Here is a 26,243-nt window from a genome sequence, read left to right as displayed (position 1 = left end):
TTTAAACTACTAGAGGCATAAATACGTGATGAAGTACATATAGAACTACAAAATAAGTGTAGTGCACGTATTTATTGCATGTAAAATGAAAATATTTTAATTTTACACGTTTCATGTTAGGTTTGAAAGCAATCAGACAATGAGAAATCTCTTTGTTTTTGCTGCATATTTGATCACCGTTTTGGATTTGTTGTATATTCACACATCTCTGCAACTGCAGCTGGGGATGGATGGATGGATGGATGCATGATGGATGGAGGGAGGGATGGATGCACATTCCATATCGTTCCGCTTCCCTCGCAGTCGTGCATGCGAGTCTTTACAGCTCGTCTTTCATAGCTTTTGCGGTTTTCACGCGGACAGGCCTTGCCGCGCGAACCTTAGCTTTATTCTCCCTCAGTAAAGCCTTGATGTCATCTGCCGTTAAATCCGCAGTGTTGTTCTGGTGATGAAATGTAAGAATGAAATGAATGATCAGTGACTCTTAACTACATTACAAACATATCTGGTGACATTTTCAATGCCCATAACTTTGTATAATAAAGTTAGAACTTATGATTTAAAGTAAAGGCTAAAGGGTATGAATATATGTTTTACTGGGCTCTTGCTGGTTTAGAACATGTTGCGTAGCTTCTGTCCCAGTACTGCTTGCACCTGGATATTCACTGGAGTCTCAGCCTAGCGGTGCTTATGCCTGATCGACCCCTCGACAGTCGTATGCTTTATGTTTGCTATTAGCCTCACTATCATGTCACTTTGGACAAAAGCACCTGCGACATTAAGTTCATGTAAGTGTAATACCTGATTTTTCAGCCGGTTTGCTCCCACACAGGTGAAAGTTTTTTCATAGCACAGCAGAATATCCAGATGCTTCAATTCTGTGCTGAGAAATGCTTCACTGAAATGCTCACCATAGATTTCTGTAACACATATGAAGTGTGATTATTTATAAAGAGTAAAAGGTAAGTGTACACTTCATTATGCGCCCCTGTGTAGGACCAGAATCAGAAAAACTTTATTGATCCCGGAGGAAATTGCTCATGTTACTACTAAACAGTCACACAGAGACATAAGACTTTTTTTTTGCTAGAACCATTTCAAAGGATGCCTTTATGTACAACAGCGTCGCATGAGCTTTTATTTTTACACTTGTGGATTTCCTGCTACCTTTCCTGCTGTGTATGTCACCCTTATAAAACACATGTGGACTAAGTTATGCTAGCAAACAAAAACAAGCATCAATAATGCAAAAATTACCCAACAGATGTTTGCAGGCGGTTCTCATTTTATCATAATTGGGACCCTTTTCAAAGGGGACAGTCTTGCATGTCACAGCATCTACCATTTTTTTCACAGCTGCTTCTCTGGATTCATTTGGGACTTTGGTCAAAAGGGATTCTATTTCTGCGTGAGAGAGAAAGGATTGCAGAAGACAGGCTATGGGAATTGTCTAAAGCATGTTATTACTGCCAATCATCGCTGTGTTGAAAACCTTACCTTTTACAGTCGTCAAACAGCTTTCACAATATATGTCTGTCAAAGAAGGCGAAAGTTAATTAATGCCCGAAGCATGTTTTTTAATATTTTAATTTTATATGTATAAAGACAGGTGTGAGAAAAGGATTAGTACGCGAAAGCCGTTTTTCGTCAGTATTTAAAAAGTCTTGAATGAAGAAAACTCACTTCGTTCTGCACCAAGAAGCGGCTCAACCAACGCCTGAAAAGCGCATAGCATCGAAATAATATATATCACCTTCTCGAAATCCATTATCTTTGGAGACCTGTCGAATAATTCTTTGGCATCAAATAACTAGAAAAGTTATGGTTGTATATTCGTTGTCAAGAGTCTGAGTCATACTTTGATTTCCGCGTCCTTGGTAACGTCCAGGTAACAGAAACAACATAACAAAACAACAGAGATTACATTTCACTTTATTCTTCTGCTTTCCGCCAGTCGTATATGCTACTGTGGTAATGTGTTTTTTTCGGGGCTGAAACATGATTATCAGTAGTTTTGGTTTCTGAGTAAATCTTTGATTAGTACGCTACATTCTTCAAAAGTCTAAGGTAATGAAAATACAATTTTGCATCAAGGATAAAGATCAAGCTTTTAATCATTTCCCGGTGACAAATAACTCCAAAATTACAAACAACGTTAGATTTATAAAAAGTTGTCCACGGCACTAATCAGAATTACCGCAGAATGTGCACATCATCACAATATTTGGAGAACAGAGTGCGGGAAAATAATTCTATCCTAAATATTCTAAAGCTATAAGACTATCAATATTTGTACATCGCTTCTGTAACGTAAGCCCCTACATTGTTCCTTTTCTGTTTTTTATTATTAATTTTTTTATGTTCTAACTTTGTATACTACATCGTTGTGACATGCCTGAAGTACTAAAAAAGCTTTTTTAATAAGAGTCCGGGATAAAGGCGCGATCCCGAGGAGCCGCGATACGCACTTCCGCTTTGGTGACGCCCACGTGCTCGTGGCTTGTCAAGGAAAAAAAAAACAAGGAGAAAAGGGCTTGGTCAGAGGGAAGGACAGGATGTACAGAATACCCGCTAAGCCAAACGGCACTGGGCTGCCCCGCTTTATTTGGAAAGGAACGTGATTTTTAAGCCGGTGCGTTTTATTGTACGTATGAGATTTGGTTTATCTACGTTTCCCAGAAACGTCGCTGTGGAAGAGGCTTAACTTATCAGAGTCTTGGCGGGTCTCGGGCCTCTCCGGAGGGGACACGTCCGTTTGCCTTCGCCTGGACTGGAAGGAGGCGCTGAGCGGTATGACACTCATGCTTATTTATGGTGCGCTGTTTACACTGGTGTTTGTTTTAGAAGACAGCGGTCTCTGGCATTAGCAAAGCCGAATCGCTAAGTATCCAGATGTTAGCTTCAACTACAGCAGCAGTACTGGTTCCACATTTATTATCGTATTTAACACTGCTAGCGGCCAGACACAATTATGAGCTTCCAAGCAGCTTAATAAAAACTAATTTCGATTAATGTTATTCGCCATTTTACTGTGTTTTCAACAGTCTGGTTGCTAAGCAACAGTTCGTTATTACTTCATCCGATCGGTACATTTTTAAACGTCAGTTTAAGCAACGGATGGGGGCCTGTTTTGAACTAGCGAGATTTGTCTTATCTCTGGTATTGCTTGGTGTATTAATTTATTTTGCGTATCTGGTTACTCTGGTATTTGTATTAACACTGTTTTCACTGATGTGGCAGTTATTACGTTAGCTGTCCAGTTATGCCATTTCTTTTCACCCCTAACCAGATTTGGTTGTTTTACATTTCGCGGGAGCCCGCCTCCCTTAAACCGCCATTGGCTGCTGAGCCGCTAATCCGCCAAAGCCTAATGTAGTGATTGGTTCCAGGTACTCATGACTCCGTGGTCCGTTCAGAATGTAGACATTAGGTGGCGCCAACGTATCAAATACTGTAAATCTCAGATAATCAGTAGTTTACGACTGGAAACATATTGTCTGTGTTATCAGATTCAGAAAATTGAGTCTGGAAGAAATTGCTTGTGATTACAGGCTGCACAGCACACACCTATATGATACGCCAAAGGCAGATAATGCACACTGCACATGCAATCATTTCTGTATGAAAATAAGTGTCTGACATATAGAGATGGTAATAAGTGGGTCAATATGACAATAAGTAGAGTAAATATTGGATGGCAGATACAGATACAGATAAATAGGTATCATTGCACATCTGCTCTGAGTGATCTTGTCATGTGGTTTCTCTGTGGATTTTGGAGTGTCAGTAGAGTCAAAATCAATGAACTTCCGGTCCCACCTTCCTCTGTTTAAAATATTTCTAACCCCATCATAGTTTAAGCCCTGTAGCATCAGTACCTTATTTTCATTTATTTGAGAACTAAAAATAATATAACATTTTCTTACCGTCAAAGTATAGAAGATATGCAGGTGTTATGCAGTTACAATACAAAATAATAATAATGTAATAATATATATCAGACCTTGATGTAGGTGATTGTACTTTTTTGCCAAAACAATAGAATGATATTTAGCCTATAATTATTACAGGGGTATTGATTCAGTGTGTGCCTCATATTAGACAGAAGTGGTTTTTAAAAAAATATTTCTAGCAATTTTTTCTATGCCTTAAAAGTTTCTTTTTTAAATTTCTACACACTTTTACACTGATGGTTAAGTGGGAAATAAGTGTAAGAGAAACAATCGTTTATCTAAGCTAGATTCACCGGCCAACCAAGGATAAATCACTGGTAATTAACAGCTAACCCAGAAACCAGTTCCCCAGTGCTGATTTTTGTTATTTCTGTGGTGCATTGACTCTGTGATGGATGGAATAGTATCATTTACAGAGCCTCATGGAGATATCTCCGCCTTTCCTATGGCTTAAATATAAAATGTTTCATAGATTTCTGCTATGACTTGTTTTGGCAATAAACCAAGGTATACTGTATAGGTAGTTGGAAACATTACAGGGGAATAAGCAACGTTGACTAATAAAATGTGTCGTATACAATTAAACAGTATTTTATTTAAAACAAAACCCAGACGGAGGTTGAGGCCGTCTGGTGACGGTGCCAGATCTCCGTGACTGCCCCCCCCCCCGCATAAAATCGCCTTTCTCGCTGCGCCGGTACTTCTTTCCATGTCATATTTGAATAAGCGCTCCTTTCCCAGGTTTGCTCTCGTTGGATCCGCGGAGCTGCGGCGCATTTCCTGCCCTCCAATAGATGCAAAGGGTTTCCCGTGACTGACAATAGCGGCTCAGGGGGAGGACCAGGTCGCTGCGATCCCTCTGGCTTTGTCGCGCCCTGGAAGCCATTTTGGGGTTTGCTGTAGTGCTCGGGATTATCGTGCTCGGGATTTTCACACACACACCCCCCCCGCTTTATTATTTTTTTTTCTTTTTGACTAAGCGCCGTTAGCGGCGGCCTAACCGAGGCTCCGCTCCGATCCGGGAATCGGGCGTCGGGATGCGGCTGGGAAGCTGCGCATCTTCGGCCGTGCTGCTCTTCTGGGATTAATCGGGAAAGATATAATGCGAACGGACGCGCAGTTCCTCTACGGGCAAGTGCACGCAGTCATATTTTCATGAAACGTACATTTATATTTCGTTAATATTAATTGATGCAGTTTGGAGATTTAAAAAAAAAAAAATTATAGCGCTCCTCTCTTCAGAACGAAGTGTTACACGGCGAGAAGAAACCGGGGCCTCGGTAATAGCGTCTGGACATGTTTACGGCTCCGAAACGCAGGCATGCGGCGAGACTTGAGCATCAGAGCGCTGTGACATACGGCTGCATTGTGCATCGGGACGCATGTATGCATTCAGTTATTAATGCTCCGATTACATGCAGTAAACATGTCACTCTAAATATAGCAGTCGCCATTCTTAGACCGGTGCTAAATCTTGCATTTGAAGCTATTAGCAGCCGTTTTAATGGGAAGAGTGCTATGCTGTGCTGTCACAGAAACCAGATATATGTAACCCGAAAGCTCTGAATCACGACTGCTCCTAAGCATGGATTACGATGGTTTCATATGTTCGCTGTACATACTTTGCTCTGCAAAGAGGAGCCGTTTAGTTATACAACCATCTGAACTGGAATTTATTTGGAAACTAACTTGGGCGCTGGGGCTAGTGGGCGATTGTTCGCTGACTGTGTCTGAAACTGGGATGCTTCCTAATTACAGTTCAGCCTGTTTGCAGTGATTAAGTGCATCAGACGGCGTTGCAGGATTAGAGACCCGTGCAGCGGGGGAAGACGCTGTCATGGCGCTGTTTCAGAACCATACGTGAAATACTAAAGGTTTAGCCAGAGGAGTGTTTAACATTCTGCTGCAGTAAAAGCTCAGTATTTTAAGGATGGATTGAACTGTGTAGATTGTTATGTAATCAGGAGAAACTTCCTGGGCTGATAGATGACACATCACAAGTACACGTACACATTTTTTTTGTAATGTGCATCCACCCCTTAATTTGGAGTGATTTATTTTGTTTCAAAGTGGGTCATGTTAATAGGTAATTTACCTACATGTTGTCTTCTAGTGCAGGACCAGTAGCCAGTACGACGAAGCGAACGAATATGAAGTCATTTAAACTGTGGTACCTTAAATCCGACAAGTTACCCCGATAAGCCAGTAAGCCCGCTTCATAGTACAGGCCACAGATTTTACTCTATCCATGCATCCTGTTTTTTGTTTCACTCAATCTTTATTTACTTGGCCATATTCCAGTTTTCACAGCCTCACCAGGAATGCTTGACATGCCAGGGCTGTAATGCCAAACAGGTTTCCAGCCGCGGCCACCCGGGCCTGTTCGGCAGGGCATGGTGGCTCTAGGTGTGGCTGCTTGGTGTTAAACAGGAACATTTATCTGGAAATCACCTGGCGAGGGGAGGATCGAGTTTTGGCACAATTTGAGTAAACATGCTGCTGAATTTCCACTGGACATAAGGAGATAGTAATTATCGCTGAATTTGTTTGTTTACATGCTAGTGGCTCACGTGTTTTCTCTGATGTAGCCCCCGACACGCAGAGCTCGTTCTCTCCGGCAAGATTTGCCGCTAATTCCTCCGTGCGGCGTGTCATGTGACGTCGCGCTCCGTCCCGCAAGGGAGGAGCTGCTATGTGACAGCTCCATTATCCTCTCAAAGCGCTGACCTACCTGTCTGTCGCCATTATCTGCTGCGGACACATTGGGGGCTTGCCGGGCGAGGAGAACGGTCCCTGCTGGTTAGATTTGACGAAACTTCGAAGAAGGGGACAGAGGTCAAGGTCAGGGGTGAACTGCAAACAGAGGAGTGTTGTTCTGGGGTAGCAGAATGGGGAGCAGGCGGCAGGCTGAACAGCGAGAGTGCGTGTGTGTCGAGAGAGAGAGAGAGAGAGAGAGAGGGTAGGAGACTAACTTAAAGATCTGTCCCAGTACCTGTGCTCAAGAGCCTCCCCTCCCCCCTCCATTCTGCCTTTCCGTTTCCTCGACTCTTGCAGTCGGACTGAAGAATGACCATGGATTTTTCACGCCTGCACGCCTACAGCCCTCCGCAGTGTAGCCCAGAGAACACAGGCTACACCTACTCCCTCAGGTGAGCAGTCCGCCTGTGCCCCAGGCACTGGTGCCTCGTGTTGTTGCCCGTGAATAAATGAGCAGGAGCTCAGAGGTAGAAGCCAGGTTTTGTTTTTGTTCCCTGTTCTTTCACTGTTTTGTCATTAGTGTTTTGAAGATGGAGTGTTTTTTTTTGGGGCGATGGCCTGTTGAATCCAGTCGAGTCCCTTGTCGTTGAGGCGACTTTCCAACTGAAACCAAGTTCCAGCCTTGAAGTTTGCCGGCCTGCCAGTGTTGGGTCTCCTCTCTGCGGTCCTGTCCTGAAGACGAGATTGTTAGCATTTTTGGACATGAAAAGGCAGGCCGGTTAGTCCGAGAGGATGTATCGTGTGGGAATGTGTTATTACAAGAGGACTGGGGCAGTTTGTTGGAATGCGAAGGTCGGGGCTGAAATCGTACCATTGTTATGTACTTGCAGAGTTAGAATTGCTTTACAGGCCTGTGCTGAGGCTTGGGGTGAAGCACATGCAAATCAAGGATGAGTTTTTGACTCCTGAATGTCAGAGTTTCTCTCCCCCCCATGTAAGTCTCAGGAAGCAGAGGGTATTTCGTAAGCCCCCCCTTGCCAGTATGTCCCCTGCCAGCGTGTTCTCAGGGCATTTACGATGGGCCTGATCTGCTGAGAATCCGCATGAAGGTCGGCCTCGTTATGGCGCCATGCAGGACCATCCAGGGGCAGCATCTCCTCTTGTCGCGTCTCTCCAGTTGTTTCCCAAGCGTTTGTGGCCGTCCGTCTGGCATGCCCGTGTTTATTTTTAAAACTTTTATCGACCTATCGGAGCAGTCCTTTCGTATGTCGGCCTGTCAGAATTAGGGTGTGGTAAACTTCAGCCAATGCCAGCAGACCTCTTGTGTTTGTGTGTCTGAGAATGCATGTGCCACAGGACAGGGCGTTGTCTGGGGGGGGGCGGGGGAAGACCCTCATCTTGTTTGTGACTGCGCCCTTTACTGAATGGGAGGGGGCGGTGCAGCAAGGTCAGGGCTCGGGTGACATTACCCCGCTGGGCCATCTGCTGTGAGGGCTCAGAGGAGACAACCCCAGAGGCTTAGGCTGGGACCAGCCTGCACAGAGCAGGGAATGCTGGGTAGTCTAAGGGCAGCTGGGAGTTCAGTCTTGAAGCACAGCTGCAAACAGAGTGTGAACACTTCACAGTCGTGTGTTTCGGGGTTGGGAGCGTCAGATGCCTTCAGCCAGCAGGCCAGTCAGTCGACGGACATCGCGGTCTGATTCACAAGCTGCCTTTTCCCTCTTCATCTCTGTGTCGTGCTGCGGAAATCGACAGTCACTCCCAGCACCGCTTCTGCTTTGCTCTGTGTTTTCTAGGATTCCCCGAGGTCTTTTCTTCTAAAAATCACAAGACACCTGACATTCGCCATCACAGGAACATGATTACCCAGAATGCTTTGTAGAGCCAAACCATGTCATTCATGAAATATAATTGTATTATTTCCTTGGCACAGTACATTTACATAATCTGGGCAGCATATGCTGGATAGAATAATAATAATAATAATAATAATAATAAATAAATGTAGACATTATTATAATCATTTTGTTTTGGGCCTTGTTTGTAACCTTGTAATCCACTATTGTGAACTTTGCGCTGGTGGCTGGGCTCTCTGATGACACACTGTCCTGGGCTGCGGGCCTGGTGTTTACACATCTGCAACGCCGCATGGTTCTGCAGAGATCGCATGCCTGAACACGGTGCCAGCCGACGCCAAGGTTAGGTCAGTTCTTTGGCCTGCAGTCTTACACGTCTGTGACCGTTTGCTGTTTCGGTCCTTGGGGTTCTCTCTGATTTCAGGTTAATGATTATTTTATCGTTATGTGTTTTTTACTACATGCAATGTTCTGTCATTTTACGGCCTTATTGTGCTTCATTGTTTCATCGTAGCTTTTAATAAATGTTTTCATGTACTGCTTGTCTCCGTCATTGGGTCAGTGTCGTGGAGCGATACGGAAAGGACCCATTGTGTGAGAGACTCGTAGAGGAAGGCAGGGCGCCGTTCTGACCCGGGTTTTACGGACTTTGGGGCTCTAGAGGGCAGGCTGCCGCTGGGCATGGCGGCCTTTGTGTTCTCATTACCCTTCCAGGAAATGACGGCAGTGAGGTTGAGCTGCTCTGGGCTGATTACTGACCCGAGAGGCAGGGAGGCCATAAGACCGGAGAGGAGCTGATGTGCAGCCCTGGCGGAAGAGCGCTATCGCTGGCTTGGCAAGGAGGAAGGAGCCAGGGGCTCTGCATGCACGCATGAGTGATGTCGTCTTGAGCGCCATGTCTTTCAGAGAATGCCTGTTGGAAATTCGGAGTGTACCGGTGTTCGCTGTGCCGCGTATCTTCCCGGATGCTGGGTTCGGAAGGCGCGGCTTTTCCGTAGAGTGCAGGGCTCCGCGCCCTGCCATCTCCTCCCTCATCCACGGCCCGGCTCGGATTTCCCCGCTCGGGCTCTTTTGCACGCCGCAGGGTGATTCGCAGCCCGTGTCGTGTCCTGCTAACGTGCAGGTGAATCCCTGCTGTGCCCAGGGAGGGAGAGGCACGAGCGTGGTCAGGCGCCAGTGCAGTCTGAGTCACGGCAGTCATTAAAAAAACTAAATAATTGAATATCAGTGTGATATGTGAATAAAATACACGGCCCTTAGGCAGGACTCTAAGAAAACAAATCGCTTGGCAAATGTGACACAGAAGGCAGCGCTTTGTATATTCTGAAGTGTAAAATATAAATATGCACTATTTTTTATGGAATAGAAAGATTTTACTGAAATGCGAAATTGAACATTAAATTACACCCAAATTGAGTGTGTGTGTGTGTGTGTGTGTGTGTGTGTGTGTATTACACTGTGGGGACCAAATGATGTTGTGAGGACTAGAGGTCGACCGATATGGGTTTTTCAATAGCCGATGCCGATGACGATATTTAGGAGTCAGGGTCAGCCGATGGCCGATATATGCTGCCGATATTTTTTGGCCGAAAATTGGACGTTTTCCCCTCTATTTGCATGATAAGATATCACATTAATAATAACAAACGATACACAAAATTTCTCAACTTAGCATTTATTGAATACTGACTTGTGTAAATTTAAATATAAACTTAAATAACAAAAACACAATACAACTTATAAACAACTTAAACTTATAAACAATAAAAATAGCAGCATCAGAATCTCTTTAGCAGCAAACTCATTCTTCAGCTCCCAAGCTCACCAGTCTGCTGCAGATATTGCACCTGGCTCTTCCTGGTGTTGGCTTTGTGAAATGCTGCCATACAGGATTAGATTTTTGTTCAGCCATCAGACAGCAATTACTAAAACAGAAGAATAAATGCAAGGTTAGAATTTTTATTATAGTACCTTCATCTTCAATTCATTCTACAATTCCAGTATTCCATGCACATTAAAACAATTACACTCTAATACATTTTGAAGAAAAAGAAAACACTAAGTGCATCATGGTATGATGAGTAGTGCACACTAACATGTTGTTTCTGTTGTTAGCAGACAGATAGCTTAAAGCCAAATTCACAATCAGAATCTAGTGATCCCGGAAAATAAAATAAAATAACTGTCGTATTGCACAGCCTTGTATGCAAGGACAACATAAGCCCCTAGTGATTGTGACGTTGTCTACGTATAAGCCCGTATAAAGGATAGACATGTTTAATGAGGAAACTAACTGCGCAAAGTCATGCACTTTTTATCTAGATGTCTGACAAATTGTTTGAATCTCCGGTCTCAAATGAAAAAAAGTTGCACAGAAGGACCATTGTCAGCATCAGCTCAAGTAAACGGTAACCACGCTTTCGAACAAACACTTTTCTCCGCCATGCATTGTTCTTAGCAGCTCTGTGTCTCCGAGGAGAAGAATCAATGATCCTTAATGTTACCTGTAAGCTACAGTTGGTTGAAGGCTCATTATCATTACCCCAGTTTCCAATAGCGTAATTCGCGTTTTCTTTTAAAGCAACATTTCATAGCAAACTACTTAAATAAACAGGTCATTGAAAGATCAGAATTTAAGCCTTACCGTTTTATCCCAGGACTCTTCCAAAACTTCTGCCTGTGGTCCTGCACAAGGCAGCATGGGTCACGTGTTCCACAGCAACAATAACACTGGGCTGCCCGCAGACGTGCCTGTCTGAAAATCGGCGTAGTGCACTCGGATACCGGCCGATACATTAAAAAATGCTACATATCGGCCCAATATATCGACCGGCCGATATATCGGTCGACCTCTAAGGGTGTCATTTTTGGGATTCGGGTGTTGCCCATAGAAATTAATGGACATGTGTGTGTGTTCCATGCGCGTGCGCATGCGTGTGTGTGTGTCTTTTGGTATCTCATAGTAAACATGCCCCACTCCTGTTTAATCAGTATCTTTCAGAAATCCCTCATTAAATCTCTAAACAGTGCAATTAAACAGTAACTTTTAGACAGTTGAGGCCCAGCAAAGTGACAGACTTCCGCCTTGATTGGCGTGTGTGACACGTCAGCGCTGGGGTGGCCAATCTTATCCAAAAAGGGCTGCTGCGTGTGCGGGTTTTTGAGACCTATAGGTCAGCTGTTCAAACCCAGGTGTGAGGACTCTTCAGCCAATCAGTCCTCTAATTAGCAATCTAATCAGGGAGCCCATGTACACAGCGGCCCTTTCTGGATAAGATTGCCCACCCCTGCCTTAGCAGGCAGCTGTGGACTGTTACCTGCTTCACAGATAAAGTTGAGGAGGTTAAGGTGCCACCCCGGGGCTGGCACGGGCTTTGAGCGGTCAGCTGACCTCCTGGTGCAATCACCGCTTTCTGAGACTTTCAGCCTGCACTCATGCTGCATCTCCTGTGTTGGGAAGCTGTGCTGCAGTGGCTGATGGGTAATCCCTTCCCCCTGGGAAGTGTGGGTGTACTGGGCACAACCAGAAGCCCTCATCGCACAGGTAGGGAGGGGGGCATAGCTTGCTATTTAAAAAATTTTTTTTTTAAAACAAACCAAAAAAATAATAAATTGCACAGGATCTGGTCTAATAATACTTCCTGGTTGGTGGGGAGCTGTTGCTCCAAGCACAGAAAATGAGCCACTAATGAGTTTCAGTGCTGAACTGCCTCCTCTGCGCTTGTTTACGGAAGCTCCCCACAGGGTGGCGCTAACATAAACGGGGTGGCATGTCTGTATACAGGTGCCCGGCTGTGTAACACTGTGCTGGACTGTGTGTGAGCCTGTGTCGCTGAAGTGTCGCTCACTCTGCGTTTAGGGTTACCTGAGGTTTGCGTGAGTTTCTCAGCCTGTGTGCAGTTCTCTTTCTTTGGCGACGTGCGGATGATCCTGTGCCTGCAGTGATGGTGTTCAGTGCGCCCTCTAGTGGGTGGGAAGCACATCTCCGCTGGAGGTGAGGCTCATTTGGGGAAGAGCACGTTTGCTCCTTTGTGGGTTGGGCCCACAGATGCATGCTACTGCTCACTTCCCGCTTCAGTTCCCCCCAGAGACCTGAGTGCTCGTGCTTTATTTTCCCATGTTCTTCTACCATTTGATCACCTGTGTAACGCAGAGGTGCCTGTGCAGCCTGCTGCTCTGGCACAGGCAGGGCCAAGGGAGCAGAGTCCGTACTGTGTTGTGAAGCCAGCCGCTCCACGCCTTCCCTTTGCCGTGAGCTCTCTGCTCACCTGACCCAGGGGCTGGAGCCTTTGCTTGGAAAGCCGACACCTCCCTTCTTGATGAGGTCAGGTGGGGGGCGGAACACGGTTGTAGAGTTTAGAATACAGGATATCCAGTCTGAAAGTGTGGTAATGAGGCGCGCAGGCAGTGTGTTCAGGGGGCGTCAGCTTGTCTTTAAACGTCCATGAATCTAGCTAAATGTATTGTGGGTTATGTAACAGCCTCATTTTTTCTGCCCCCTTCTGTGCCTCTCTTCTGCTCTCGTGTTTTCAAACTGGCCCACAGCAGTGCTACCAGAGTGCTGGGTTTTTTTTTTTCCATTGGCCCCAGTCTCTTTGGGTTTGGACTTGTTCCCTCTCTCTCTCTCTCTCTCTCCTCTGATGGCCTTGTACACTGCTTCCCTCCTCTGCTTTTAATAGCGGGAGTTGCTGTGTGACTCACTTCCTGTCATGGGTGCGGCGTGGGGCATTGGCCTGCCCTGCGCGCTTCTGCTGTTCCCTGCCACCCCTGCCGCTGTTTTTTTACGACCCGACAGCTGCCGTCTCGCTGAGGGAGCTGATGAACAAGGGCAGTTGGTTCTGTAGCTGTGAGGTCTGCCAGGTCCTAGGAGGGGCCCAGAGGTTGAGGCCCCGGCGTTTGGGGCCCAGCGTTTGTACCCTTGATCCACTACTTTATCACTCTGTTGAACTGTCCAGCTGTATAGGTGGCTTTGAGGAAAAAAGCATCGGCGGAAAAACATCACCAGTGATGAATTGTGACTCTGCATGCCACCGCTATGCCATGTAGCACAGAGGCACGTGTCACTTAAGGGTACGTTTTGTTGGCCCTCTCAGCTCCAGCTACTCCTCCGCAGCGTTAGAGTACGAGAGGCAGCACGACATCGACCCCGTGTACGACTCGCCGAGGATGTCGCGCAGGAGCCTCCGCCTGCAAACTGCGGCCGGCCACTACGGCGACGACAGCCTGCTAGACTCCTCCCACAGCCACAGCGCCACCTACAGCGCTGGAGGAATCAGCCGCAGACAGGCCAGGTGAGCAGGGAAGCTGCAGTTAAACTGTGTTAAATTTGTCCCGAATTATGGGATCCATAATTGGATCGTCGCGGTGATCGTTCTCAGGACACTGAGGAGCAGGCGGATGCAGCAGCTGGTCTCCACCCCAGTGACACAGCAGGAGTCCGGTTCTGCAAGTCTGCGCAGCTGTGTGGCAAGCGATGCCTCGCTGCTGGCCAGCCTGCTGGATGAATCGTGTGTGCAGGAGAGCACGCGCATCGGCAGCTTCTGGGGTGAGTCTGGGCTGGGGCCAGAATGTGGCCCCTCACTCTCTATATCACGGTCCTCGAGGGCCGAGCCCTGCTGGTTTTCCAGCCTTCCTTTACCTGTGAGCCAGGTGTGAAGCCTCTGGCCAATCAGAATCAGTCATTATTAAACTATCTGGGAGTACTGAGAACACGGCCTGGATTTGGAATCGTGGTCCAGAATTGAAGAGCTCTGCTATTTCAGGACCAAGAACCCAGTCCTCAGGAACCATCTGACAGTCCATGTTTTTGCTCCCTCCCAAACGTGGACTGCATGGGGGGTCCATGACGGCCGGTTAGGAAACACTGCTCAGTATTACTAGCTTGTGGGGTATTTTGGTGGGGGGTATTTTATCACTTAAATGTCTTTTATTTTTGCAGGTTTGGAGCCGGATTCTCATCTTAAAGGTTGGTGACCTATATTACATACAGTATCTGTGTGATGGGCCTTTTCTCTCTGCACCCGTTGTGGTTTGTCTAACGTGCCTTTTCTCTCCCCCCCCCCGTCTGCATCTGTGCAGAGCACAGCTCGAAGATGGACCACACCGTCACGCTGGCCAACGGCGGCATCGCCACTGCGCGCAAGCAGGCCGTCGCCGCCGGCAACGGCTACATCTGCAGCAACTGCAGCATCCATTCCAAACGGAATGAGGCCCTCACTGCCTACTCCTCCCGCTCCTCCTCCTCCGCCTCCTCTCTCCCTCAGCCGGCCTCCGAGGCCACGTGCTCGCTGGCTTCCACCATCTACACCCGGGACAGGGGTCAGGCTGAGAAGACAGGTGAGGTCTGACATTGCCAGGGTGCCTTCAGATTAATACACGAAAACATAAGAAATTTACAAACAAGAGGAGGCCAATCGGCCCATCAAGCTTGTTTGGGGACCCTTAGACTTTGGGGCGGGGGGCTGTATGGTGCACCAGTATTGGTTTTGTTCTGGGCTCGGCACTGGGTGAGCCTGTCTGACGGATATGTCTGCTGCCCCCTTGTGGGCTTCCCGTCCTGCTGGGTGAAAAACGTTCCTTTTTTTTTCCCAGTTAAGCTCGGTGTCTCCTACTCCTGTAAGGTACCCCCCCCCCTACCTCCTGACCCAGGCTCTGATCCCCCGCCAGGTGTCCTGGTGACCGCCTCTCGTGCCTGCGTGCGACGTGCCGGCCTGGCAGTCTCCGCTGTAGCATCTGTCGTGACGCTTCTAATGCAGCGCATTTTGTTGGCGTTGGGATGCAGGGCCCAGGCTCCCGATGACGACAAAGGTATCTGGGACGGGCCACCAGGGGGCGATCCGCCCCACTTCCAAACGCAGATACCGATTTAATTGCTGGTGGCCGTCATTCCGTAACCTCGTTCATGACCGCACACGCCTCCCCGCCGCCCCAGGTCCGTCGCCGCATCCTGTAGCGCGTCTCTCGGACGTGTTGCTGGGCTATGCCAGATGGGCGGTCGCCGCTGTAATGTCCTGCATCACATCGCTGAGTGTTCTGCTGAAGATGGGCTCCGGGGCCAGGGGCCACGAGGGCAGTGTGTGTGACGGAGGTACACCCCCCCCCCCACCCTGCGCTTTTGGGCCCCTGTGACTTGGCCGCTTCGCCTGTTTTCTGCCCGATCGTGCGACTCGCTCCTGGGTCACTGCCCCTCCGGGCCTCGGTCTAACAGCCACAGCTGGGTTGTCATGGTAACCGAAGTTGCTCTTTTGCTCCCTCCGTCCAGTGCCACAGTTGGACCCAGTGGCTCCTGAGGAATGACAGGGCCCTCTTTTGCCGCGCCTTGCTAATCGCTAACACTAACTCTTCTCCAAGCCAGTGCCCTGCAGCTTTGGCCGGTATCTGCCTGCTCCCTGGATCTCTGGGCCCGTTTGGGCCGCCTGGCACGTCTTCTTGCTTCTAATGATTGGGCCGCTTTCCTCTTTCTTGACGGGGATGGTCCCCACAGGCTTTTGTTTACTTACTCTCTGCTCTCCTCTTGCGTTGCCGCGTTGATCCTGGAGTCTCCTGATAGTGGCACTGACCCAAGCCTTTCATCCTCTCTCTCTCTCTCTCTCTCTCTCTCTCTCTCTCTCCCGCAGCGCACTCCAGCTACTGTGGCGCCGTGAACGTGAAGGCCCTGGCGACGGCGGACAGTCACCTGATCTTTAACGGCTCGCTGTGTAAGTGACACCCCAGTCCGATGCAGTGCCAGCAGCCTGAGGCGTCACGTCCCGCGTTGTAGCTCTTCGTGTTGCCCTGGGAATACTGAGACGGGAGAACCATCCACCCATCCATCCTCAAGCTGCTTTTTCACAGGCCTCTGCTGGCAGCGTGAGACGCTATGCAGGAGTACACCCTGGAAGAGAGTCAAGCGGGAAACCGATGTAGCTAATTGTAGCCAAATGGCTCATTATCTGCTCAGTGACGTGTGTTAATGGATGAGCAAGGTCCCAGCCGTCTCCGGCAGCACAGCCAAGGGACGGGCAGAGCCAGCAGGGACCGTAATCGCTCCTGAACTGCTGGCTTCGGTCTCTAAATCACTAACTGCACGTAACGCGTCGAATGTCGCACGTGGGATCTTGCACTTGGACTGTATTGCGTACCGCATTTTAACGCCGCTGCTCACTTTTGAGGCGCATGTCGGTTGCCAGGTATCGCATCGACAGTCCGCCGTGCATACCTAACACGCCAAGGCCGCTGTGTCTTGTCGAGCTGCGCTTGTGTCGCATCCCTGCGCCAAACGTCGCATTTCTTGCTTTACCAGCTAGTGAGGGTGTGCTAGTTTTGTAACAAACAAGCTGGGGATCAAATGCACTGCCTTTAAAGCTCACGCATAAGGAGATGCCTGTTTATATTGGGATCCAACCCCCTCGCCTCCCCAGCTTGGTTAGAGAGACGCCGCTGTTTTCCTGTATTAGACATTACTGCAAATTATAATGAACTGACAGACGTTACTCTGTGTGGCAAAAGCCTATAAGCTGTGGGTCATAACAGCCTGAAAGGGGATGTCAGGAAAACCTCAGATGCTGGGGGATGAGTCGTCAAGCCCATGTGGACGGGGAAGGAGTGACCGGGGTGGGTGGGAGTGGCTCATGATCTGCTGGCTCGGAGTCCTGCCTGCAGTGTGTTGATGTTGTTTCTGTCCCATATGTGCGCTGCTGTTTCATCCCATAATCGATAATTTTAAAATTACTTTTGTTGTCTGTCTTTCTGCTGCCCCCACCCATCCCTGACTGCCTGACAGGTGACGACTGCAAAGGGAAGCAGCACATGAAGACGCTCGTGGCTCACGCTCATTCCGGCGGGAAAAGCCGCCTGCAGGGGGCGCTGTGGAGCATCATTGCTTACACAGGTCACCCCCAGCGTCCGCAGTTCTCCTTCGCACATGTGGCTGGCTCCCATATTGCCGTCTGATATATAGCTATCGTTCCGTTTCAGGATGTGACGATGCCCCGCCAGCCTGATTATCGGGAATCTGAGGCGCTGGCTGTAGATTAGCCACTGGCCATGTTGCCTTTTGGTTTCTTGCAGTGTCATTGATAAGCTCATTGCTGTAGTGGAAAGGCTAGGGGTGTTTCTCAACACCAAGAGTGCAAGGATCGTACTTGTGGTCTTGGCAAGACCAGTCTTGCTAACTTGCCTCCCAAGAACGAACTTGGGGCGCGATGAATCATGGGATTGGTCTCGTTTGACGAAGATGCAACAGTGCATCCTTGATATCTGGGGTGGAGCAAGACCAACATCTGGGGATTTTTACCGTTCGCTGTACTTCTGTTCTTGACTATTGGAACTGGTCTTCAGCAATGGGAGACGACGTAAAACGGGAACGCAAGAACACAAGTACGGCCAAGTATTGAGAAACACCCTGTGAAAAAGTACAGAGATGCCTGTGTTTCTGGTTATCGGTAAAGGAGCTGTGAATATGGACTGACCCAGTGCTCCCACCTTGCTGGTCTGCAGGTTCTTCTGTGCTGCAGGTCATCCGGGCCCTAGGGGGCGCCGGCATCTTTGTGCTCCGGAAGCTGCTGTCACTCCTCTACTTGGTTATGGTGTCCCCAGGTCATTGCAGTTCTTTTTTTGCCTCCATCCTTGCATGACGCTCACTTGCTCGTTGTCCTGTTTCTTCTTTCTCATCCGCTGCCACTTGTTTCCCCCATAAAGTGAAGGATTCTCCCGCTGACCTCGAGCTGCCCCATGTCTCTCTCGCCTGGCGCTCTGTTCTAACCAGATCACTACCTCCTCCTACCGTCACTACCGTCTCCTTTCTCACTTCTGACCTGTAACCTTTCATGTTGCGGCGTTCTCAAGACCTATCTTCAGCCGCGGTGTTGGTCTGTCATGCTGATTTCTAAATGGCTTATGGAGCAGTGCCTAGAATTGGGGGGGGGGGGGTAACCTGAACCTGACTGGCCTGCTCAACAATGGTCAGGACCCCCCCCGTGTCTGTCCTCTTCCCTTCCAGCTGGTCTAGCTCTGTCCGCCTCTTTAGCATAACTCAGCATGCATATGTTGTCCAGGTCTCCTTTCCATGGTGATGTCCATCCTGACCCTGGTCTCTCCCTCCTCCTGCTCTCTGACCCCACAGGGAAGGCAGCGGCTGGCGCCTTCTGGTGGCTGGGGACGGGATGGTATCAGCTGGTCACCCTCATGTCTCTCTTGAACGTATTTATCCTAACCCGGTAAGAGACTCTCTACGATGGACCTGAGAACCGGGTGGTATGGAGGTTTGGGATGTGATCCTTTAACCTGATGGTGTCGTGCCAGGTCCTGCTGTTACCCCTGTGAGCAAAGTACCTAACCTGAATCACAGTGAAATGTATGTCCGAGCCCCACTAAAGAATTTGAATGAATTTGCATTGATAGAAATGGGAGTGTCCATCCTGCTTGGCGTGTTAAATCCCGCCTTAAGCCCCTTGTTTACTTGTGCTTGGTGAATCATAACGATGTGGTGCAGATAGAGCACTGAGCTTGGGAAGCGTCTTTCCCCCGATAAGAAGCACAGACGCGACCCGCCATGGTGACCCGCGCGCCGCTGACGGGGAGTCAGGTCTGACCAGCCGTCGGGAGCAGACCGCTAACCTGCCCCTGCTGGCTCTCCTCAGGTGCCTCCCGAAACTCCTACGGCTGCTGTTGCTCCTGCTTCCCCTCCTGCTGCTCCTGGGTGAGTGTGCTGGGCCCCTCCTCCTCTCCCACTGAGCTGCGCTGACCCACTTTCCGCAGCCCCCCCCCCCCCCCCCCCCAGACCGCAGTGACCTGGATTATTCAGGCTGACCTACACACAGATCACGTTTCAGTACAAACCAGAGCTGGACCTCCAGGCTTTACTTTTGCATCCATTTGTGTTCATTTTTTTGCCTGATAGATTTTTGTTTATTTTATTATTTATTGAACAGTTTATTTTTTCAGCATCTCATTTCAGGTAATAACTACAATTAAAGTTAATGTACGTTCAGTGTTAAATGTTAATTGGCTGCACTGAATTGTCAGGTAAAGATTATTGAGGAGATATTTTATTTCCTTCATGACTCACTACCACAGGGTGTACCAGAGTACAGTGTGTAATGAAGTGCGTAACGCAATGCAGTGCGTAACACAGCACAGTGCATAACAGTACAGTGTTATGCAGCGCAGTGCATGACATTGCAGCTTGTCGCAATGCATAACAGTACAGTACGTAATGCATCGCAGTGTGTAACATAATGCAGCCTGTCACAGTGCAGTGTTTAATGTAGTGCAGTGCATACAGTACAGTACGTAATGCATCGCAGTGTGTAACATAATGCAGCCTGTCACAGTGCAGTGTTTAATGTAGTGCAGTGCATACAGTACAGTGCGTAACACAACACAGAGCGTATAAACAGTCAGTGTTGGAGTTATTCACAAAAGTACTCAATTAAAGACAGAGGTTAGGTTAGGTCCAGAAAGTACAGATCCAGACTAAGGCTTTGTATCAACCTACCAACTGAGTACTCTGTGACTCTGTTATCTTATACTCAGCTGGTTGGTAATGCGTAACGCAGCGTAGTGCGCTCTTTAGGACCTGTCTGTGAGCCTCCTTTCCGTCTCTGCAGGCCTGTGGTTCTGGTTTTCGTCCAGCCTGCTTCCCTTCGTGCCAGCAGTGAACCTGACAGAATGGCAGGCGGGGGCACCCATCAGCCTCCTCCTGCGCCTACCCCAGACCCTCTACACGTCCTGGGGGCAGCTCAGCACAGCGTCGCCCCCGCCCACCGTCACACAGGTGACAGACGTCAAACCACAGGCTTTTCTAAAGCGCCCAACTTGATTCTTAGTGTCCAACTCTTTCAGTTTCTTCTAAATGGCGTATCTGTGTATCTGCATGTGAGAGAGACAGGCTGTGCCCCCGCAGTGAGTTCCTTGTCCCGCCCCCACAGCCTGACTTGGCCGTCTCTGTGAGCCTGGAGCGCCTGAACCGGTTGGAGCAGCGGCTAGAGCAGCTGTGGGGCAGCATGGAGGCAGACGGCCAGCAGCTGGAGCAGCAGACCGACAGGAGCAGCCTGGGCCTCTGGGTGTCTGGCCTGCTGGACCAGCGGCTGACCCTGCTGAGGGAGGAGCTGGGGAAGGACGCGGTGCAGAGGGAGCAGGTGTGTGTGTGTGTGTGTGTGTGTGTGTGGATAGGGTGTATGCAGTATACTGTGATCCTGTTGTCATCCGTAGCCTGTGCTACAGTAATGGCTCAGGATGTGAGGCTGCTTCTTGTGTCCAAATGGTTGCAAATTAAAGTCCCATAATGAGTAGAATTTATGCATAAATAATGATTACCAAATACCTAGCCTGTCTATAATAACAAAGGGGCCCCCGTCTCGCACCCCCCCGCAGACTCAGACGGAGTACCTGACGGAGCAGCAGCATCACAGCGCCCAGCTGACGCAGATGGGGGCGCTGCTGAAAGCCCTGGCAGCCGAGATGGAGGTACGTAACAACCCCCCCCCCCCCCCCCCCCCGAGACAGGCCCTCCTGCTGAGGGGTCGCTTACTGACGCCCACTTACTCTGACTTTTCAGGAGGTGCAGCAGAAACAGGAGGTGCCCCCGCTGGCTCCGGAGAGGTACATCCACGCAGTGTGGCCGCTGGTGTGGTCTGCGGTGCCGCACAGGTCTCTTAGTTAACGCCGGTGTGCTTAGCCGCGCCGGTCGCTTGGTTAACGCCGGTGTGCTTAGCCGCGCCGGTCGCTTGGTTAACGCCGGTGTGCTTAGCCGCGCCGGTCGCTTGGTTAACGCCGGTGTGCTTAGCCGCGCCCGTCGCTTGGTTAACGCCGGTGTGCTTAGCCGCGCCGGTCGCTTGGTTAACGCCGGTGTGCTTAGCCGCGCCGGTCGCTTGGTTAACGCCGGTGTGCTTAGCCGCGCCGGTCGCTTGGTTAACGCCGGTGTGCTTAGCCGCGCCGGTCGCTTGGTTAACGCTGAAGTGGTTAGCCGTGTCCTGTTGTGCCAGTCAGGCAGTTAATGCTGGTGTCCTCCCCAGTGCAAGTGCAGACCGAGAGGCACGTGATGCCCTCCTGGCAGAGCTGCGGCGGCTGGAGGCGGAGCTGGACCGTATCAGGCACGACCTGCAGGGGGTGCTGGGATGCCGAGGCAGATGTGAGCAGCTGGACAGCCTGCAGGATACGGTGAGGAGCATGAAACCAGTGCAGCCTCACTCATTCAGGGCTGTTTGGGGTGCGGGTGCAGTGCTGAAGATGTGCGTATATAGCATGCAGTATGATTACTGTGAGAGGTGAACATAAATGCTTTCCACACTGCAGTGTTTAACTAAGCAGGTGTTTGCTAAAACAGTGGCGAAAAAATGTCCTATTTTCTCAAGGATACAACAGCATTGAGCTAGAGTGCCCTGTGCTGGCCTCATATTTAGCAACAGTTCCATTCTGACAGCCCTCCCCCTTGGACAGGTGTCTGCGCAGGTGCGGCGGGAGCTGCGGGCGCTGTTTTACGGAGGCCAGCAGGCGGACCAGGGCGAGCTGCCCGAGCCCCTGCTACCGTGGCTGTCGGCACGCTTCGTGAGCGGCTCCGACCTGCAGGGGGCGCTGACGGCCCTGGAGCTCAGCATCCTGAAGAACGTCACACTGCAGGCGCAGCAGAGCGGCCAGCCCCCCTGTGAGCGGAGCGTGACGGAGACAGTGGTGCACGCCGCTGGTGCAGCTGGGATGTCGGAGGAGGTAGCGAGTTTGCTTGGTATCGAGCGGAAAAGTGAAAGTGATCATTATCATAATTGATTTGGCTCATAATAGATCTTAGATTGTTCTTTGTATTTATATTAGACTTTGTCTGCAGAGCTTGTAAAGGTTGTATGTTAAGACTGAAACGCACAGCTATATTTAACTTCCTGCTATCTTGTCTCTCTCCTTTTGCATCTGGCAGCAAGTTAAGCTGGTCGTGCAGAATGCCCTGAATCTTTACTCGCAGGACCGGACGGGCCTGGTGGACTACGCCCTCGAGTCCGGAGGTACAGATCCGCAGCACGCTGCTCTATGTAGAAGGCTCCTTTTTCTAAGCTATGTGCCAGGCGCCAGGCAGAAATGGCCAGAGATAGAGCGATAAGACGGCTTTCTTGGACTAGTACAGTAATCTGTGGTCCTCGGGCCGTCCGGGGCTCTGGGGGCGGATGCGTGGCTGACGTGGCCGTCTCACATGTCCCTTCCTGCAGGCGGCAGCGTCCTCAGCACCCGCTGCTCGGAGACGTATGAGACCAAGACGGCCCTAATGAGCCTCTTCGGCGTGCCACTCTGGTACTTCTCCCAGTCTCCCCGGGTCGTCATTCAGGTGAGCTGCACCTCTCTGTCCTTTCGCCCTCAGACTCTCCATTCCTGCCCTTCACTCTGACCCATGTGTAACTCCTCTCCCCAGCCGGACGTCCACCCCGGGAACTGCTGGGCCTTCAAAGGCTCCCAAGGATACCTGGTGCTCCGGCTCTCGCTCAGCATCCTGCCCACCGCCTTCTCGCTGGAGCACATTCCCAAGGCCCTGTCGCCCACTGGCAATATCACCAGCGCCCCCCGCCAGTTCGCTGTCTATGTGAGACAGTCGTCATTAGCTGTGACCACATTTCAGCTTCAGTTTGCATTCTGTACCTCATATTTCACTTCACTAAATTAAGACAGGAGCATAAGTAGAGAGGCAGTGGTTCTGCCCTGCCAGACCCAGACTAGTGAAGCATTGGTCCTAGTTGATCCTTGTGTCTTGTGCTTGAACCTCAGTCACTATAAATGTTCATCATTAACTGTAGGGGGGTGGACAAACTGATGGAAAACCCACAAAAAAAAGGACTTTAACTTTGAAGTAATTAAAGGCAAATCATATTAGGTTGAATTCCATTTAGGACTTTAATTTTGAAATGACTGAAGGTCGTATTAAGTTGAATGCCATTTAGCAGTATGTGGCAGGTATTAAACTGGTCTGATATTCAACACTTTCATATGAGTTTTTAAAGCAACATGGAGCAATTAAGAGTTTCCAAAGATGCCAGGGTCAGTTCTTGAAGGCCTCAGTCATTAAAAGATGGGTAAATTGACACATAGCTGGGTAATTGTCGAATGCCAGAAGAGTGTGAGCTTCACAAAGCCGGAGATTATGGCAGAGATACCATGTGGAAGCCTCTTGTGCAGCAGACCTGGTCTCAGGCACATAAACCTGGTGAAGCATAATTCTCCTTCTCACTTTTACATGGATGGGTTTACATTTGGAGATTGTCAAAGGATTCCTTCAATCTGCGATGCCTGGTATAGCCACCATCTGGACATAAACATCATGGAACCATCAGGCGAAGTTCTGGGGAATGTGTGCTTCCTTCCTGCCCCAAAGAACTGGCCCAATATGGATAGTCCAGTAATCCCAGTCCAGGTCTTGGTATGACTAATCCAAGACGGAAAGAAAAGCTCACCTGAAGCCAAAGAACATTCCGGCATACTCTTTCCTTAACATTCATATATTGTTAGGTTTGTCTGTTATTTTGTCCACCTCTCTGTATATATTAAACAGCAGTTGTTTACATATTATAATGATATTCAGACTACATTGCCAATGAATACAAAATGGACAATCAATGGCTATAAATAATAGCTCTGCAGATGAGCATTCAGCATGTAAACATCCAGAAGATCCATGTGGGATTTTACAGCCGAATATGAATGAGCAGCTGGATGTGAGTCTCTTTTCTGTTGTGACAGGGTCTGGATGACGAGTATCAGGAAGAGGGTAAACTGCTGGGCCGTTACATCTACCAGGAAGATGGCCACTCGCTGCAGACCTTCCCCGTTACGGTAACCATAATGTGGGCCAGTGAAAGGGAGAGCATCTCTGGAGAGTGATAGTGTTGGCTTTTCAGTGGAACTAGGCTGTGCCAGGTTTCTAATGGCGCTTGATGGCCGTTTTTTATGATTTTTACTGGGTTTTATTTGTGTTCCAGGAGGAGAATGACAAGGCCTTCCAGATCATCGAGATGCGGGTGCTGTCCAACTGGGGTCATGCGGAGTACACCTGCCTGTACCGATTCCGGGTACATGGGGAGCCCAGAGCCCAATGAGGCCGTCTTTGCAGTGTCGCTACCTGCAATGTTATGAATGGCGAAGGACATTTTATAGCAGAGGTTTGTTACAGAAGACAGACAGTGAAAGAAGCTACTTTATTATCAACGCAGAAAGCCACGTGATTTAATGGAACTTAGTGGGAGGGGAGGGACTTGCATGGAAATCCTTCCACTCCTGCTGATTGCAGCTTATGTCCTGCACTGATTGGCCCTTTCTGGATGGACCCTGATTGGCTCCGCAGCAGAGGCAGCACTAAGTGGTCTACAAGGGTCCCTTACCTGGAAACGGACAAGGCTTGATTTCTTCTCTTCGCTGTTTATTTTATTCTTTTTGGTTTGTTTCCATTTTTATTTTTGAATTCAGCTATTGATGGTGGAGCCTACTCTGTAATCTAAGACTTGTGGATGACAGACATTACAGCAATGGCTCGCATCCTCGGACTGTCATTTCAGGTGCAGCGACCAGCAACCCCTCCCAGTGACCCACCTGCCCAGTCCCATGTCCCACATTTCTAAACATCACATTTTGTAGATGGTTTAACACACTAGCCTGGGGAGGGGAGGGGAGGGGGCCCACAATACTGGTCCTTCAGAACACCCTTCAAATGAGTCCCCGATTTATACCTGAAAATGTGAGGTGGCTTGCTGGATCACTGTAACGATAGATAAAATTACGCTTCATGAGCCATTTGCTGTATTTTTTTAATCCCCACTAGAGGGTGCACTTGGTTTGCTTTGGGACATGCTGTGTGAGAGCACCATCTAGTGGGGTCAAAAAATACAGCAAACGGCTCAAGAAGCATTATTTTGTCCATCAATAGGTAACTGCCTCAGCCAGGTCAAGTGCAAAGCAGTGCACCCTGGGGGCCTCAGGTTAGCATGCAGTCGCACTGACACAAAGGACGTGACCAAGAGGCAAACTTCTGAAGTCTTTTGGTAATGTGTACACCCTCACACTGGTGTTGACACTAAATTGAGTTACAGTTCATCGCAGTTGGGTGGCATGAAATCAGACTCGGCTGTTTAGCCCGATGCACTTAGGATGATGAACGCCTAGCTGTTCCACAGTCAGCACTGGATTTCGAAGCTTCTGCTGCTTGGCTGACGGGCTTCGCGAGCTTGCAGTATGGCAGCTGCCGCTAGCAAGGACCGCGTCCTCATTTAGAGGCTGCTCTAACCAGAAACTGCACAGGAATATAACCTGAATATTGTTAATAGCTGGTACATCAATCTGTTAATATCAGTGTTGCTTTGGGAGAATGTGGGCAGGAGCACACCCTATAAAAAGTAATTGTTGCTGTTATTTTGTTTGTTGTGATTTTAATTCAGTTTTATTTACAAAAGTATATCCTTTTATTACCTGATAGGGGAAACAAGGGCACACGAGATCCCAGAATTTGTCTAGAAGAAAAGAAGGAACTTGTGTCCAGTAAGAATCCATCTGTAAAAACATTATTGGGAATTGTTCATGCGCTATTTATTTTGTCTAAAATAACGACTTATTGAAAAGAGAGGATGTGGTGCAATTTATTTTTATAAAATGCTTTTGAGTAATTTTTGAACGTTTTTGGGAGTTTTTTTTTTTTATTTGTCATTTTTGCTCTTGTAAAATTTGCGAAATGCTATGGTACTGTTCAAATAAATACTTTTTAACGGCTTTTAATGCTAGTTCATATGTTTATTGA

The 26,243-nt window shown here is 48.9% G+C and overlaps 1 protein-coding gene and 1 long non-coding RNA gene across 8 annotated transcripts; one reads left to right on the top strand and one right to left on the bottom strand.

Annotated features, from left to right (window-relative positions):
* Positions 1–111: 111 nt before the first annotated feature.
* On the bottom strand, positions 112–6,773 carry LOC140581658 (uncharacterized). Its single transcript, XR_011984784.1, has 5 exons — positions 6,685–6,773; positions 1,498–1,533; positions 1,258–1,404; positions 802–920; positions 112–442 (listed from the first exon to the last, which is right to left on the bottom strand). It is a non-coding gene; the product is annotated as an uncharacterized lncRNA (long non-coding RNA).
* On the top strand, positions 2,513–26,221 carry sun1b (Sad1 and UNC84 domain containing 1b). Of its 7 annotated transcripts, none has more exons than XM_023810636.2 (24): positions 2,513–2,790; positions 7,008–7,102; positions 13,600–13,797; positions 13,885–14,051; positions 14,445–14,471; positions 14,585–14,842; positions 15,173–15,313; positions 15,438–15,593; positions 16,123–16,203; positions 17,268–17,375; positions 17,984–18,082; positions 18,609–18,702; positions 19,126–19,184; positions 20,095–20,261; positions 20,416–20,625; positions 20,861–20,953; positions 21,045–21,088; positions 21,502–21,646; positions 21,926–22,192; positions 22,395–22,479; positions 22,681–22,796; positions 22,881–23,048; positions 24,200–24,292; positions 24,439–26,221. In XM_023810636.2, exons 2-24 carry the CDS (start codon positions 7,020–7,022, stop codon positions 24,553–24,555), a joined length of 2,976 nt encoding a protein of 991 aa, XP_023666404.2. In that variant the 5' UTR covers positions 2,513–2,790; positions 7,008–7,019; the 3' UTR covers positions 24,556–26,221. The 7 variants fall into 7 exon arrangements, with proteins under 7 accessions (XP_023666404.2, XP_023666408.2, XP_023666403.2 ...); XM_023810635.2 differs by lacking the exon at positions 2,513–2,790 and adding an exon at positions 4,792–5,084; XM_023810637.2 differs by lacking the exon at positions 2,513–2,790 and adding an exon at positions 5,129–6,794.
* The last annotated feature ends 22 nt before the right edge of the window (positions 26,222–26,243 follow it).

The sequence above is a fragment of the Paramormyrops kingsleyae genome, chromosome 22, assembly GCF_048594095.1.
Source record: "Paramormyrops kingsleyae isolate MSU_618 chromosome 22, PKINGS_0.4, whole genome shotgun sequence".
In the NCBI taxonomy this organism is placed as follows: domain Eukaryota; kingdom Metazoa; phylum Chordata; class Actinopteri; order Osteoglossiformes; family Mormyridae; genus Paramormyrops; species Paramormyrops kingsleyae.
The sequence above is the reverse complement of the archived record's forward strand: the minus strand, read 5'-3'. Positions and strand labels throughout refer to the sequence as shown.